Source organism: Magnolia sinica, chromosome 14 (assembly GCF_029962835.1).
Source record: "Magnolia sinica isolate HGM2019 chromosome 14, MsV1, whole genome shotgun sequence".
NCBI lineage: Eukaryota > Viridiplantae > Streptophyta > Magnoliopsida > Magnoliales > Magnoliaceae > Magnolia > Magnolia sinica.
In genome coordinates, this window is record NC_080586.1 from 39203491 (window position 1) to 39217700 (window position 14210).

Genomic DNA, 14210 nt, shown 5'->3' on the forward strand with positions numbered 1-14210 from the left:
AAGGACCTGAAATTCCAAACTCCCAACCTCAAATTCAAGAAAAAAGAGCAAAAGAACAAAGCTAAATTCAAATCTCTCTCTAAAAATCTACAAAACCCTTCACCAACTGTTCTATACAACAACAACTGTTCAACTAAACCCTTCATACCCCAACAACTGTTCCACACACTTCAAAAATCTGCTACCATTGTTCTGTACAACAACAGCATTAAGATATATATTTAAACAACAACTGTCGGTTTGGAACAACAACTTCCATTGTTCCATTGTTCCTTAAAAAATCTGCAAAAGGATTTTCAATGGTATTTAATGTATAGAAAATCTGCTACCATTGTTGTGTGGAACACAACCCTGTCTTTGCACTTACTCTGTATGCAACGCAACCCAACCAAAATTTAGGTTGATAGTGAAACCATTTCGGGATTTAAGAGAGAGAGAGAGAGAGAGAGAGAGAGAGAGAGAGAGAGAGAGAAAGAGAGAGAGAAGAAGAAGAAGAAGAAGAAGAAGATGCATACCGAGTTCTGTTCCCAGCAAGGTTCGCAAAATTCAGGTTGATAGTGAAACCATGTGATCCCCCATTGATGATGTTAAATGCAGGCACAGGCAGAACTAGAGCTTTGTTCCCTGCAAGGTTCGCAATGTTCTGCATGACAAAGAGTGTGACTTAACAAACATACACTTCAGCAGTGAGTGAAGGGCCAGTGACTAATCATACGTTTTGAACTGTGTTTAGACAGAGATGCTAAAAAAGATTATTTTCTGTTGATCTGAAGAGGCCAGTGAATAATTAGATATGATGCATCATGTGTTGATGAATCTGTAGCTCCACCATTTTGCAGTCTTGGATTAGCATGCACAGATGATGCCTGCAACCCTCTCAATTCCTCAGAAAGTTGGTGGGAGATGAGCTGGCCAGAATGGGCTTGAAGGACCTGTGAAATATTCATGTAAACTACAATATGCATAATAGTTCTCTATGACGCTGTGTATAGGTAATAGAAAAAGAAATTTTGGAAGCAAAAACCTTCAAAAGAGTAGAACTTGTCTCTAGATAAAGATTCATGACAGAGTTGGAATGTTGGAAAGGATTCGCAGATGCATCATTTATTGCTGCAGAAGGTATTTCTTTTAAGAACTTGAGGCAATCCTGGGAAAAAAGAAAGAAAGACATGTCCATCAGTGGACTCTAAACATTTTCATGTTCAAGAAGCTTTAAGAGAAAAAAAATGCAGCATATATTGAGGACAAGTTCATTCATACAATGGCAATGAAATAAAGCATGTGAATCACCTAGAAAAAAGTATCCTTGTATGTGCTCAGATTTTTGTTCAGCCATTGCTCCAGATTTATGTGTTCCTTATGAGAAGCAACTACAGCCAGTTTGATGCTGAATATAAATGGAGTCATGTCCAATACTGATTGTAAGATCTGTGAGATGACATGTACATGAGTACAAAAAGCAGCAAATGCAGACATGGAAGAGAGTTGTAATACCTATAAACTGCTTGCATCTTTTGAAGTGGATTGGGTAATGCCACAGTAGGTAGAAGATCAATTTTGGGTGTGGCACCGCATGGTTCTCCCTAAGGAAAAGTTAGACATTTTGCACTTAGTATTGCTTAGATGTGCTTTGTGCATACAAGTGTATACCGGCATAAGATAGGAGTGGCAAATGGGTTGGCGTAGCTCACTGTGGGTTTGATGCCCTATGAGGTTGACTAGTGCCTGATTTTAGGCCTTGAACTAGATTTGGGCTTGTATCTGCCCAAAGGCATTTCAATTTTAAGGTCAGTGAGGTTGGGTACCCATGGTCTTTAGGTAGATACAAGCCTAAAATCCATCCCAAGATCCAAAATCAAGCATAGGCCCACCAACGGGCCCCAAACCAATACCAGGCTGCACATTTGCTACTCTACCAACGAATATCCCCATACACTTGTATGAATATAGCACATCTAAACAATAAGTATCATCATTTTAGCAAATACTCTAACATTGATTTCTTTCATTGCATGTAAAACTGATTTATTTATAAGAGTAAATTTCACCAAGAGCCAGTATTTTCTATTTTGCATACAATACTTTCAAATCATCATCATGATCTACGCCTATCCCAACTAATTGGGGTTGCTACAAGAATCCTATTCCGCCATTCCACTTTATTAAGGACCATATTCTCAGTTAAACAGTAGGTCATCAAAGATTTCTTACTACCTCCACTCACGTCCTTTTGACACCTCACCTTTTTAAGCCTTCAACGTGAGCCAACTCACTCTTAACAAGTGCAATTCTTGGTCTCGATGCACATGGCCACACCATCAAAGTCTACTTTCCCTCATTTTATTACTTATTGGTGGTGCTACTCATAAATTCCCTTGAATGTGTTATTTCTAATTCCATCCTTCCTCATCTTGCCACCTATCCATCTCAACATCCCTATTTTAGCCATGACAACTGTGTTTGTCGGCATCAATTGGCCAATTAAGATCAAGCTGCTATGCCCCATCCAAACTAGGGGACTGATGATGATCTAAGCCTACAGCAGCCTGGGATGTTGGGAATCACAGATCTGGTTGTCCCATCCATGCTAGTTTTTTCTGCTTTACACGATCAATCCCAAGAGAAGGTTTCCAAGTTCATCACCTGCATGTATATTGGGAAAACATAATACACGTAGATACTTCAGGATATCATGACAGTGACTTCATCATGTGTTAACCTAGCCAAATTTTAATGGGTTATTGAGGCAATGTACAACTCACAAGACAAATTAACATTGTTAACTAACTTAAGATAGGAAATTCACAAAGGCTAGTCCCTTAAAAATTGCGATAAGAGCTCAAATTTTCAAACGCACAAATCATAAACCACAGTAAACATTTTGGGCAAGGAAACTAATCATAGACACAATAGAGCAGTCACACCATACAAGCAAACATATGGAGGAAAGTATAACAAATCCTTCAAAATGCCAACAAAAGATTGGTATTGTTTCTACCAGAGACAAGATTATATCATTAATAATTTATCGTTCTAAATGTCTTTGACATGGAGTAGTCCAGACTCAAGACAACCCATCAGATAGACTCACAGAACCTGCACAACTCATCACCTAAGATGAGAACCCATACTCCCAACAATGACCCCCTTACAACAATTAATAATTTAATTGGCAATGGACGCTCATTTAGACTGATGTCAACTGAACATCCAAGATACAATGAACCAGCCATTTTCATCACTCGACTCAAAAACATGTAAGGACAATGTGTTGTGATACTGGGTCTAGCAAAAATAGTTCAAGCTGCTACCTGTTCAGCTTGAGGAGCTACAGGTGGTGAGTTGGCAATCATACCCATTTTCTCTTCAAACAGCTGCTCAATTTCTTCACTCCGCCCTACTTTCCCAAAAGCATCCAATACAGACTCGTGGAGTGCTCTCCTAAAAGCATTCAAAGAATTATGACTTGCAAATTACAATGCTTTTGGATTTTAGAGTGTGACTGTCCCATTGTACTGTTTTTACGAATAGCAAATTTTTAACAAAATGGGACTTTTCATGTTAGAGTGAACTAATCCCATCACTGTGAGAAGAAGTTCTAAGATTTTTAGGCAATCTTGCAACTCTCATTGCCTCAGAGCATTAGTTGCTTTTTCTTCTTCTTTTTTAATTCATTAGGGTGTTTTTGGAGTTATAAAAGGTTATAAACATTTTCCTGATTTAGTTAAATTGGAATCCATTGCAGAGTCGATTCTGAATTCTGAATTGACAGTTGGGTGTACTAACAAGCTAACAAAAAAAAAGCACTCAAACCTCAGATATACATAACCAAGGAGCAAAAAAAATCAGATGTACTAATTTATCCTTAGAATAACTGTAAAATTCAATGAAAAAAGAAAAAAAGAAAAACCGAATTCCTTGAAATTAGATGAAAACTGATTTGCATTCAATGAAAATGGTAGTCACCATGAATCTTCTGGTTTCAGAATTTTTAGTCAACAAATATTTGATGATTGCATTCGATACTTGTTCTCTTGCAGTCACCATGGGTCTTCTGGTTTCAGAATCTAATGATGGATCAAACCACCAAGTCCTATATATACTGATTCTACGTTTTCTTCATGTTACTCCCTAGAACATGTCTATCTCTGTGTACAAATAAAACAATCATGTTGATGGTTTGCCTTTATCTCCATGGTAGAGTTCAGTGGACCCTCCTTCTAAATAGGACCTCTCATCCCATTGTTGAGAACACCAACCCAAGAATGCTACATTCATTACATGATTCTGTTTTGTCTTCTGAGTTTCAACCCAATAGCTTTTTTTTTTGGTAGAATTAGTTTAGGTTGTATGTTCTCGCAACTGTGATACTTCTAATCCAACACGAACTAACTATTTAGGCAGCATTTGGATGCACTGTCCAATAAAATTGTAATAACAAGTTCAATAAAGTGGAAATGACCAAATTGCAATTAGTTAGTATTCATATTAAATAAAGTAGAAGTCCACTATCAAAAGCAAAAACAAGTAGGCTGGATATCTACCAGGATGACTTTAGAAAAACATGGAACTGGAAGATGTGCAGAAATGAATCTACTCGATGTGTAGTCTCATGAACATATAAAAACCTGCCTCCATACACCTAGCCATACTATACAGACATGGAACAGGAAGTTCCCCGTCGTCCATAAAATCAACTTACTTTGTACCTGCCTTGGCCGAGAAAGAAGGACATAGTCTCAACTTCTAATCAGATGGGCCATGCATGTATTTTGAATGTAGGCTATTTTTCATTTCCTTAGATGCCATTTTGATGAACCGTGCCTAAATCTAAACCAAAGTAAAAATAAATCACAAAGCTCAATCTAAATTTGCTTTCACCCAATTCCATAGATCCATGAACAAACCTCATTTCACAACATCCATTAAAAGACACGTATATATTCCATTATCTGCACAAGAATCCCAACTAAGTCATGAGATGGAAGGAGTTTGATTTGAATCAAACAAAAAATTACAGCAACAAATTCCACATTTCCATTGTTAAAATGGGGGAACATGTTATATACACGGCTAGTATTGTAATGTGCACGGGTTGTCAATTACAGGATGCCCCATCCACAATGACCGTGCCTGCTTACCTCCAGAAATCTCGACATGGTTTGCAAAGTAGATATGATTTCCAGCTAAACCACCTACAACCAGCAAACCAAGCAAATGCATTTGTTTTTACAATGCAACAAAAAGGAGAGGGAGTTACCATTATTGATCGAACTTCATATACAACAAACTCACAACCTGCCAAGAAAAAACCACAACCAGTTAAACTAGCAATCAAGTAAGCAACTAAAAGAATTCTTTAATCATGTACAACAAACCCAAATTACTCTTAGGCAAGATTGAGAACAAAATCATTATCTCCAGCTTTGCCTAATGACAACAGTCCATTTTACAAGGATCAAGTGGAGAGGCCTGCAAGCTATCATGAGTCGGAATGGCGTGATGGTTTAGGATTCTCAGGACAAGAGCATGGTTATTATGATCACTTGAGGGAAGAGAAGAATGATGAACTTGGTATTTCCTCAGGGAAAGAGAGAACTCACACATGGGGTTGCAACAGATCATCCCATTGCTCCTGATACTATTCATAGATACCCAAACTATGATGGAAACATTCATCAATTTAGTTTCCATTCATTGCATGAAGCTCAGTCAGAAAAAAAAAAGATCGCTACCTTAATAACTAAAACCACAAGCTTTGCATACATATCAATAACAGCAAATGAGAGATGTTGGACTTGTTGTGGCATTTATAGGGACAATGAGCTTGGATTAATCATGTCAGTGGCCAAACAATTTGCTACAGAAATTTCCTGAAATTATAGGTAGAAAGAGAAGGAAAACTCTTAACAACTGTGAGGATCTAGAGGATTTTCATGGAAACATAATAAAAACCATAGAAAAAGTTTACCATGAGGATTCGGAAAAAGCGATCCGTGTGATCATCCCTTTTAAGCAACCCACTTTGTTGTAACTGTGAGATATAATGGGTATAAGCTACATCATACACAGTCAACTAAAGTTCTGCATTTAGCTTTATAAAAATTTAGACTATAATTAAATTTGAATTTGAATTTGTTTATGGATTCTTTAAATATTTTCACACTTTTAATTGGATAGTCTTCTGTTTGTTTAATTCATTTCAACGTTTTTTGAGACTGATCAGGTTACTAGCTTTGAAAGAATTCCAAGTATGCTACATTAGCTTTTTTGTTTTTTCTTTATCAGGAATACATGGACTTCAACTCAAGAATACACATGATATACTCATGTATTCAGTTTACACTAGTGAGGTCCATGATTCATTTACACAGAGCATTAGTCTCAGCTTGGCAGGAGGGGAAAAGGAAGGTGGGTGACCCAACTGGAAAATGATTCATTTATACCCATTTTTTGCTTTCACATGGCCTTTACTGTTATGCAACTGTAACACCAGCCAGCTTTTCTGTGGTCACAATTCCATTTGCTGACAGGAACATTGTCTCCTGATATGTGCCAATTGACTGGCCTATGGTACTTGTACATGGATACTAATGGAACCTGCATCAATGGTTGTCTGGGAATTATTTGAGATTTTGTTCATACCCTTGTTTGAACCATCTCTACCGGTGTTGTTGCAGTGATGTGAGCGGGACAATAACCTCTCAGGAACCATACCGGACAACATTGGGAATTGCACGAGCTACGAAATCCTGTAAGATGGCTGGCATTCCTTTTGGTGTGGGTGTTGTGCTTGTTTTTTCTTCAATTGTTTATGGTCTATTGACTGTTATGACTTCCAGGGATATTTCTTACAATCAAATCACTGGAGAGATTCCTTACAACATTGGTTTCCTGCAAGTAGCTACATTGTATGTTTCCATCTCTCAAAAGCTCTGCTATATCTCTTTTCATCTGCAAATAACTATTCGTGTCATCTACTAATCAACCAACTAGAATCATTCAGCTACTGATATTTTCAAACTCTTCTAGTTAAACTGCTTGCTGTAATATACTCCAGTGAATCTCTATTACAGCTGACAATCTGCAACTTTTTTTCTTTTATTTTTTGCTCCAGTTGTCATCCATTCTTGTTGCATTTAATTAGGTTTATTTTTCTTGATAATGGTGTGCTGACCCTAATGATAAAAAACTTTCTATTATTAGGTATCTTCAGGGAAATAGGCTTATTAGGAAGATTCTAGAAGTGATAGGACTCATGCAAGCTCTTGCTTTTTTGTAAGTTTTGTACTGTCTTCTCAAATTCTTTTCATTTTTTTTCAAAATTTCTTTTCTTCCTAAATAACTGCATGCATCTTTTAAGAAATATGTTCACATAAACAAATCCAACTATAATTTTGACAATAGTACAATTTTTTTTAAAAAAAATGAAAATTCTTAACTAACCTTTCAAAGGGGATGGTGTCAATATCATCACTCAGTTTTAACAATGATGCAACCTCCTCAGCTATCCTTTGCTTCTCAACAGAAGCTGGTCCAAAGAGCAATTATAGGACTTAGGCAAGAGACGACGTTGTCAAAGAGTATATGCAGTCTTCTTCTTTTTTAAAAAATTAAAAGGGAAAATGAAAAAATAGAAAAAATCACATGATGATATGCCTGACCATATTCTTCCACAGACCATGTGACTTGAATGAATCTTTTGACAATGAAGGCTACAGAAGATCAACTACCAGAGCTGAAAATCTGTGTAATTTTTGGAAGCTGCAACCTTATCAGAATAAGCATTTTCCAAGCCAACAACAAATGGTGACCAAGCCTGAAAACAAAAAGCAGAACATAAGTGTAGTCAATCCACAGAACAAAAGTACTTTTGGATCAAACTGATATTTGTGTTTTGCGTGAGATATAATGGGTATAAGCTACATTAATATAATTAGTTTCACAACGCATAACATCAACTTGAAAGTAAATCATAAGTACAAAACAGTAGTTTTCCAAGAAGTTATGGACACCGAAATTTCGGCAGTCTAAAATGGTTGTATATTCTCCACTGTACAACTTAATAGTCCACCATGTACAGCTTTCAATTTCCGTGGTGAAAAAAAAAACTGTATAAGTATGAAGCATGCTAACCTGTGTGTGATTTGGAGACGATTAGATTGTCATATCACCTCCCAATTCATCAATGACCATATCTACTCTAGTCATAAAATCTGGTAAGAATTGAACAGAAGCAACATCATAAAAAGGAGTAAGAACAGACTGCTGACCAATAAGAAGAATATTGGGTCGTTCGTCTAATCCATGTTTAACTCTTGATCCATAACAATTGGACCAACTGAATGAAGAGTCTAGATCTCACTGAAGACTAATTACAATATAGGAGGACAATGACTTCCATGCTACTAGGAGCTGATTAATGGAGCCCATATATATTATGGGGAAGAGCTCGTTTTTTGGTTCTTTTTTTTTTTGCTTTTTCTTTTTTCCTTTTTTGAAGAAAATAGTGAGGAAGAGCTTTACTAAGCCCACAAACAAGCATAGTCAGCTCATGTTCACACTAGAACATGTGACGGCATGGCACATATGTACGATCCAATCCATCCAACAGAAGGATCCCACCATCTTGATGCCCTGTACAAAGAATCAGGTCGATCTAGGCACAACCTTCATATTAGAAGCAGAGAACTAGTGATGGAGAAATTCACATACCATGAAAAGAAGAATCCGATATGCATCTCTGCAACCAAAAAAGTTCAAAATTTTAAAATTACACAAACAGAGAGAATGTCATACTAAAGAAACTAGTAATGTTTAAAAAAAATACCGTGACTTGGGACATCATATCAATTTCTTCAGGCACCTTTGGTGGCTCTGTAATATTCGTAAATCTCAGTTAAAGAAATTGTTGATGGGAAGTCTTCCAAAAGGATTACCTTGAAGAGAATGTTGTTTCAATATCGGAATTATTCAAATGAAGGTTTTTCATGGACTGTTGTTAATCCAAAACCTGCAGATGGATTTGGAACATGACTGAGTCAGCTCGGTATTGCTAGGCTCCAAGTGTACCAACAACAACGGTTAACTCGGTCCGGTTACAAGTCAAGCCTTGATGAGTTATTAAACACTATGTACACCTGTAGATTCAGCATGCCAAATTCTAACATGTAAATATAGTTTGCATATCTTACCATTGTTCTCATGTTCAGTCAAACAGCCAGTCAATAGTTTAGTGAAGCTAGGAGGCAAAGCTGAGAAAATAGTTCCGAAGTTGTTGTCAAGTAATGGCTGCTGAGAACACTTAAGCTGCTCACTATCAACTCTTGAAACAGGCATCTTGGTATGATAACTAACATCAGCTTTTACAAAGCCCGACTCCTCATTAGTTCTGCAAGACAAAAGAATTTGTATGACTAATGCTCTTTCTTTTTACGTTTTATAGAAACTCAAATTAATCAACCAAATGGAGTATAAAGAAAACAAAGATGCATCAAATCCTTTGAAAAATTCTATATTACCACATTAAAGCATCAAAAAGTATTTACACTTAAAAAAGTAAGAAAGAAAGAAAAAGAAAAAAAAACACAGTTACTTTACAGAAAGTAAAAAGTAAATCAACAAATGTTATCCAATGAACATTTACGTGAAAAATAACATTAACTAGTAAAAAGATCAACTCAATGGCTAAAACAATACCTTTGGGTCATTGAGCTCTCAAAGATGTGGCAACCCAGTGATTTTGGTTTCCATTAGAATTATCAAATTGCTTCTTAATGTAAAATACCATTAGCCTTGGAGAAAATCTTTGATGTGACTGCATTAAGAAGTTAGATTCTTCTAACTATACTCTCCTCCATATTCGTGAACCACATACATGTATTTATCAACAGAAAAACCAATTTCTCCATACACATGAGTTGCATTAAGAAGTCGGATGATTTGACCTATGAGGTTTTGCATTTGGCAGTACTTTGACAAGCTTGCATCTCATCACCATACATTTAAAACATGAAATAATTTGTAGGATATAACCACCTTATTAAGTCAATTGAAATATTCATAAAACAAAACCAATTCAGGGCCAGCGAAAAACAAGGCCAACGATATTTACTCCAAAAATTCTGCCATTTCTTACACATCCACTCTCCTCTAGATTCACTATATATATTCTTGAGTAAAGGGGCATTAAGGTAGGATAATGATCGAGAGACTACTAGTCTAGATCATTACCAATACTTTTTATTTTTATTTTTATTCATAAATGTGTAAACAACTCCCATAGGGCTATGAAAAACAGCTCATTACCCTAAATCTCCAAATACAATTGAATCCCCATCAATGAATGATAGTGCCATGGATAACACCCCCTTGACTCTAGATATTGAACAATCCATCCAAAGAACATAAAGGAAATCAATTAAATTACAGAGCCACCCTACAAAGCCTTTCCCCAACGATTCTAGAATTCCTCTAAAAAAAACCTTCACATTATACCATGGCCAAAAAATTGAGTCTTGGGATTGGAAAGGATGCCATGTCCATCTAGCAATGACATGGAAAATGGACACATTTAAGGCCCCAAAACAGCTTACAACCCATGAAGGCAGCCCCAACCCCATTTAAGACACTCCCCATGGATTTGGATTTGGCAAAAAATTCCCCACCACAAACTATGGAGTTTGTTTCTCCAAAGAAGGTATTATTTGGCAAATCAACCAAACCCCTTCTAAACTCTAACTTTTGATCATTGAGGAAATCAATTGAATTACAGAGCTAATCTATAAAGTCTTTCCCTCAAGGATTCTAGAATTTCTCTCCATAGCCCCCACATTATACCATAAGGAAGAATTTGACAAATAATTGAGACTTCGGATTGGAAAGGACTGCGCGTCCATACAATAAAATGACATGGAAAAAGAACCAATTTAAGATCCACAAACCCTTTACATGGACAACCCCAACCCCATTTAAGAATCTCTCCATGGATTTAGCAAATTCCCAACTCCACAAATCCATAGATTCAAAGCCAAAAAATTTCGTCCAGGAAAAAAAGAAGAAGAAGCTTATTGCACTAATTCTCCACATGCAATTGAATCCAAAGCACCGAATGCCAACACCATGGATAACCTCCTCAACTCTAGCTTTTGAACAACCCACCAAAAGATCATAGATTTTTTTTAAAGGTAAATGCACTTTTATTGAAGAAGTGCCAAAAGGTGAAACATTACCACAAACACCCAACCATCTCAAAACCAAACACTATAGTTGGATGGACGACATTAATGTAAGCTACATTAGTCAGGGGATCCACGAAAGCCGCACCCCTTTTTCTAGTCCTGAAGAGGATTTTACTTTTTAATGGTGGGCATTTAGTTACCACTCTTTCCTGTTGTGTGGTCCACACATGATTTGGATCAGATTTCCATTTTGGGTTCATACCCCATATTCATATGAAAAATAAAAATAAAAATAAATGGATGAACGTTGTAGATATAACATGAACATAATGGGGAAAGTGAGTATGTGATTGCAAATATAAATCAGCAAGTAAACACCTCAGTAGGCATTACCCTCAACTTTACATTACTGCTTCAGGTATTATACACAAGTCCAGGGAAGATAACTAATCAAAATCAATTTATGGAGAATTACTACTGAGTTAAGAAGAATGTTCTTCTCAATATTACCTATAATCGGGTACTTTAAACACATGAGGATCATTACTCTGCCTCATCAACATCCATGCCATTCAAATCCTTGAGTAGATTGTTATTTTGGCATATTAAAACATCTATATCATTCATAAGAGAAAAAAAAACCTAAAATAAAATAAATATAAAATATAAAAAAAAAACCCAATCCAATTCCACAAAAAAATATTCAAAAGGAAAAAAAGAAGAAGAAAATCATTCTTGCGTACCTAAAATGGACGTGGATTATGGCGTCAGAGAGGGAAGTCTTCGTGAGATCAAGAGAGAGGGGATGGTTAGGGAGAGAAGAGGGGTTCGTGAGAGGGGAAATCGAGAGAGAGAAAAGAGGGGTTCGTGAGAGGGGAGATCAAGAGAGAGAGAGAGAGAGAGAGAGAGAGAGAGAGAGATATGGACGCAGAATGGGTTTGGAGTGGAGGGAAATGAGAGGTTTCGTGAGATGGACGTGGAATGGGTTTGGCGTGGAGGGAGATGAAAGATTTTATACAAGGGGGGAAAAGAAAAAGGGCAGCACGGTAAGAGTTTTCGCATTTTTACCTGCTACGGTCTCACTGCGGTTTTAATCCGAAGCTAGAAGACATGGACCGTAACAGTTTAACGCACATCCTACATACAGTTTTGATGGTCATGGACGAACGGCCCTCTCAAGGGCAGCTTTGTGGGATCCATCATGATACATTTCATATATCCACTCCATCCATTAATTTTTTAATTTTTTTTATAAAGGATTGACCCCAAAATATAGGAAATTCGAAGGTCAACTTGAACCACACCATTGATCAATGGTAGGTATTTAATCTCCACTGTTTCCTACTTTGTGGTCCACTTGAGCCTTCGAACTACTTCCTTTTTTGGGCTCTTACCCAAAAATGCTCTTTCAAAGTGAATAGACGTATTAGATGGAGCACACATATTTTAATGTGTATCATATAGTCCCTTATGGGGTCGTCTCAGGTTGTAGGTATGAGCGGAAGTGTTTGCTTTTAGCTACGGTTCGATTATTTTTAGCTACGGATTTAAGCCGTAGCAATATAGCTACGGTCTATATCCGTAACTAAAAGCTATCATAGTCCGTAGCCTTTAATCATTTTTTTGGTAGTGTTATGCTAGATGTACGTGAGACAACTCCTTGGTAAAGGGATTTGTCCAAATGTGTGTATTTCAACGTACGTCATGTATGTTGAACTATGTATTCTAAGTGTTTGTAGAAATGCCTGAATGATCTAAAGTGTAACTTATTACACTATTTGCGGGCGTTGAGAAGTGATTCTCAACACTCCTATTGATGCGTATGATTTCCTTCATGTAAGTTACATTCCTTGTTATTTAATTTCAAGTCTTACTTATGCTTACATTTATGTTTAGTTGATATTCTTCAAATGCTTGCGTACCATATGATTTGAGTTGTTGCTCCATTACTGTTCTACCTTCAATACGAATATTTGTTGTAGTGTAATGTGTGTGGGACTATGCATTAGTCCAGGAAATCGGTAATTGGCCTTAAGATCATGGCTGAGGTTGCTTTCGCCACGTAGGACGTGATTAGACGAACCTGAGTCGTATTAGAGTTGTCGGCAGTGGTTTGGCCACGCGGAGTGTTTGCGCACTCTATGTCGTTCAACTCAACGTGCGCTCTTGCTAGTCGAGTTCGTCAAGTAACCCGATTGTCCGATGTATGTTCACCATGTATTGGACGCTACTGCTTGAATCTAGGGTACTAAACTTACCAATGAAATCCTATTAACTATATAACTTGATCCGCTAAGACTCATGAGCCGGACATGGTGGTATGAGACACCGTGGTCGAGCTGTCGGCCTACGCTGGGGTGACGAGCCTCCCCGTAGTGACCAGTGAGCAACTAAACTCGTGAGCCGATTATGGTGGTATGGGACATTATATTCGTGCTGTCGGCCTACATTGATTGGTGACGAGCCCTTTGTAGTGACCTCGAGCATACCTAGATACCGCATTGAGGTGACAAGCCTTAGTATAGTAACGAAGGTGTGATAGGCGTACATTGATTGGTGATGAACCCTTTGCAACGACCTACAATCATATGATCGTATGAGATGTCTAGGATTGATGACCCTAGAATGGATCACTGTTTGGATGGTGATATGAGGAAGGTACTTTAGCTTCCCAATCCTGCTATATGAAAAGGACTAATAACAACTTGGTAATCATGTTCATGCACCGCATTTGCATGTGCTTTGTAGATGTGGGGCACTTTGAGGTGGTGTCATGCATAACGTAAGATGAAGATGCTGAGGGTGTACGCATGAGGGCACGCATCATTCTGCATACGTCCTTGCATTAACAAGAGTACTTAGGACTTGTTTACTTATTCTGCTTTACCATTACTGCTTGATTGAACTGATAACATGTTAACCTGTGCTTTATTATTCCACTGAGTTGATCACTCACTCCCACGTTCTGGGGCGGTGTTAAACACCCACCAGACTCTGTCTTAGGTTCTGATGTTGCAGATGTTGAGGCGA

The 14210-nt window shown here is 37.4% G+C and overlaps 1 protein-coding gene and 1 long non-coding RNA gene across 3 annotated transcripts; both read right to left on the reverse strand.

The window, feature by feature from the left end:
- Positions 1 to 727: 727 nt before the first annotated feature.
- On the reverse strand, positions 728 to 1508 carry LOC131225658 (uncharacterized). The gene is made up of 3 exons (XR_009161448.1): positions 1495 to 1508; positions 1291 to 1387; positions 728 to 1147 (listed from the first exon to the last, which is right to left on the reverse strand). It is a non-coding gene; the product is annotated as an uncharacterized LOC131225658 (long non-coding RNA).
- A 3384-nt stretch (positions 1509 to 4892) lies between these two features.
- On the reverse strand, positions 4893 to 9344 carry LOC131225522 (protein POOR HOMOLOGOUS SYNAPSIS 1-like). 2 transcript variants are annotated; one of them, XM_058221060.1, is made up of 6 exons: positions 9195 to 9344; positions 8831 to 8877; positions 8716 to 8743; positions 8137 to 8216; positions 5972 to 6034; positions 4893 to 5298 (listed from the first exon to the last, which is right to left on the reverse strand). In XM_058221060.1, the coding sequence occupies exons 1-4, from the start codon at positions 9337 to 9339 to the stop codon at positions 8158 to 8160; spliced, it is 279 nt and encodes a 92-aa protein (XP_058077043.1). In that variant the 5' UTR covers positions 9340 to 9344; the 3' UTR covers positions 4893 to 5298; positions 5972 to 6034; positions 8137 to 8157. The 2 variants fall into 2 exon arrangements, with proteins under 2 accessions (XP_058077043.1, XP_058077042.1); XM_058221059.1 differs by lacking the exon at positions 4893 to 5298 and adding an exon at positions 5735 to 5873.
- Between the last annotated feature and the right edge of the window lie 4866 nt (positions 9345 to 14210).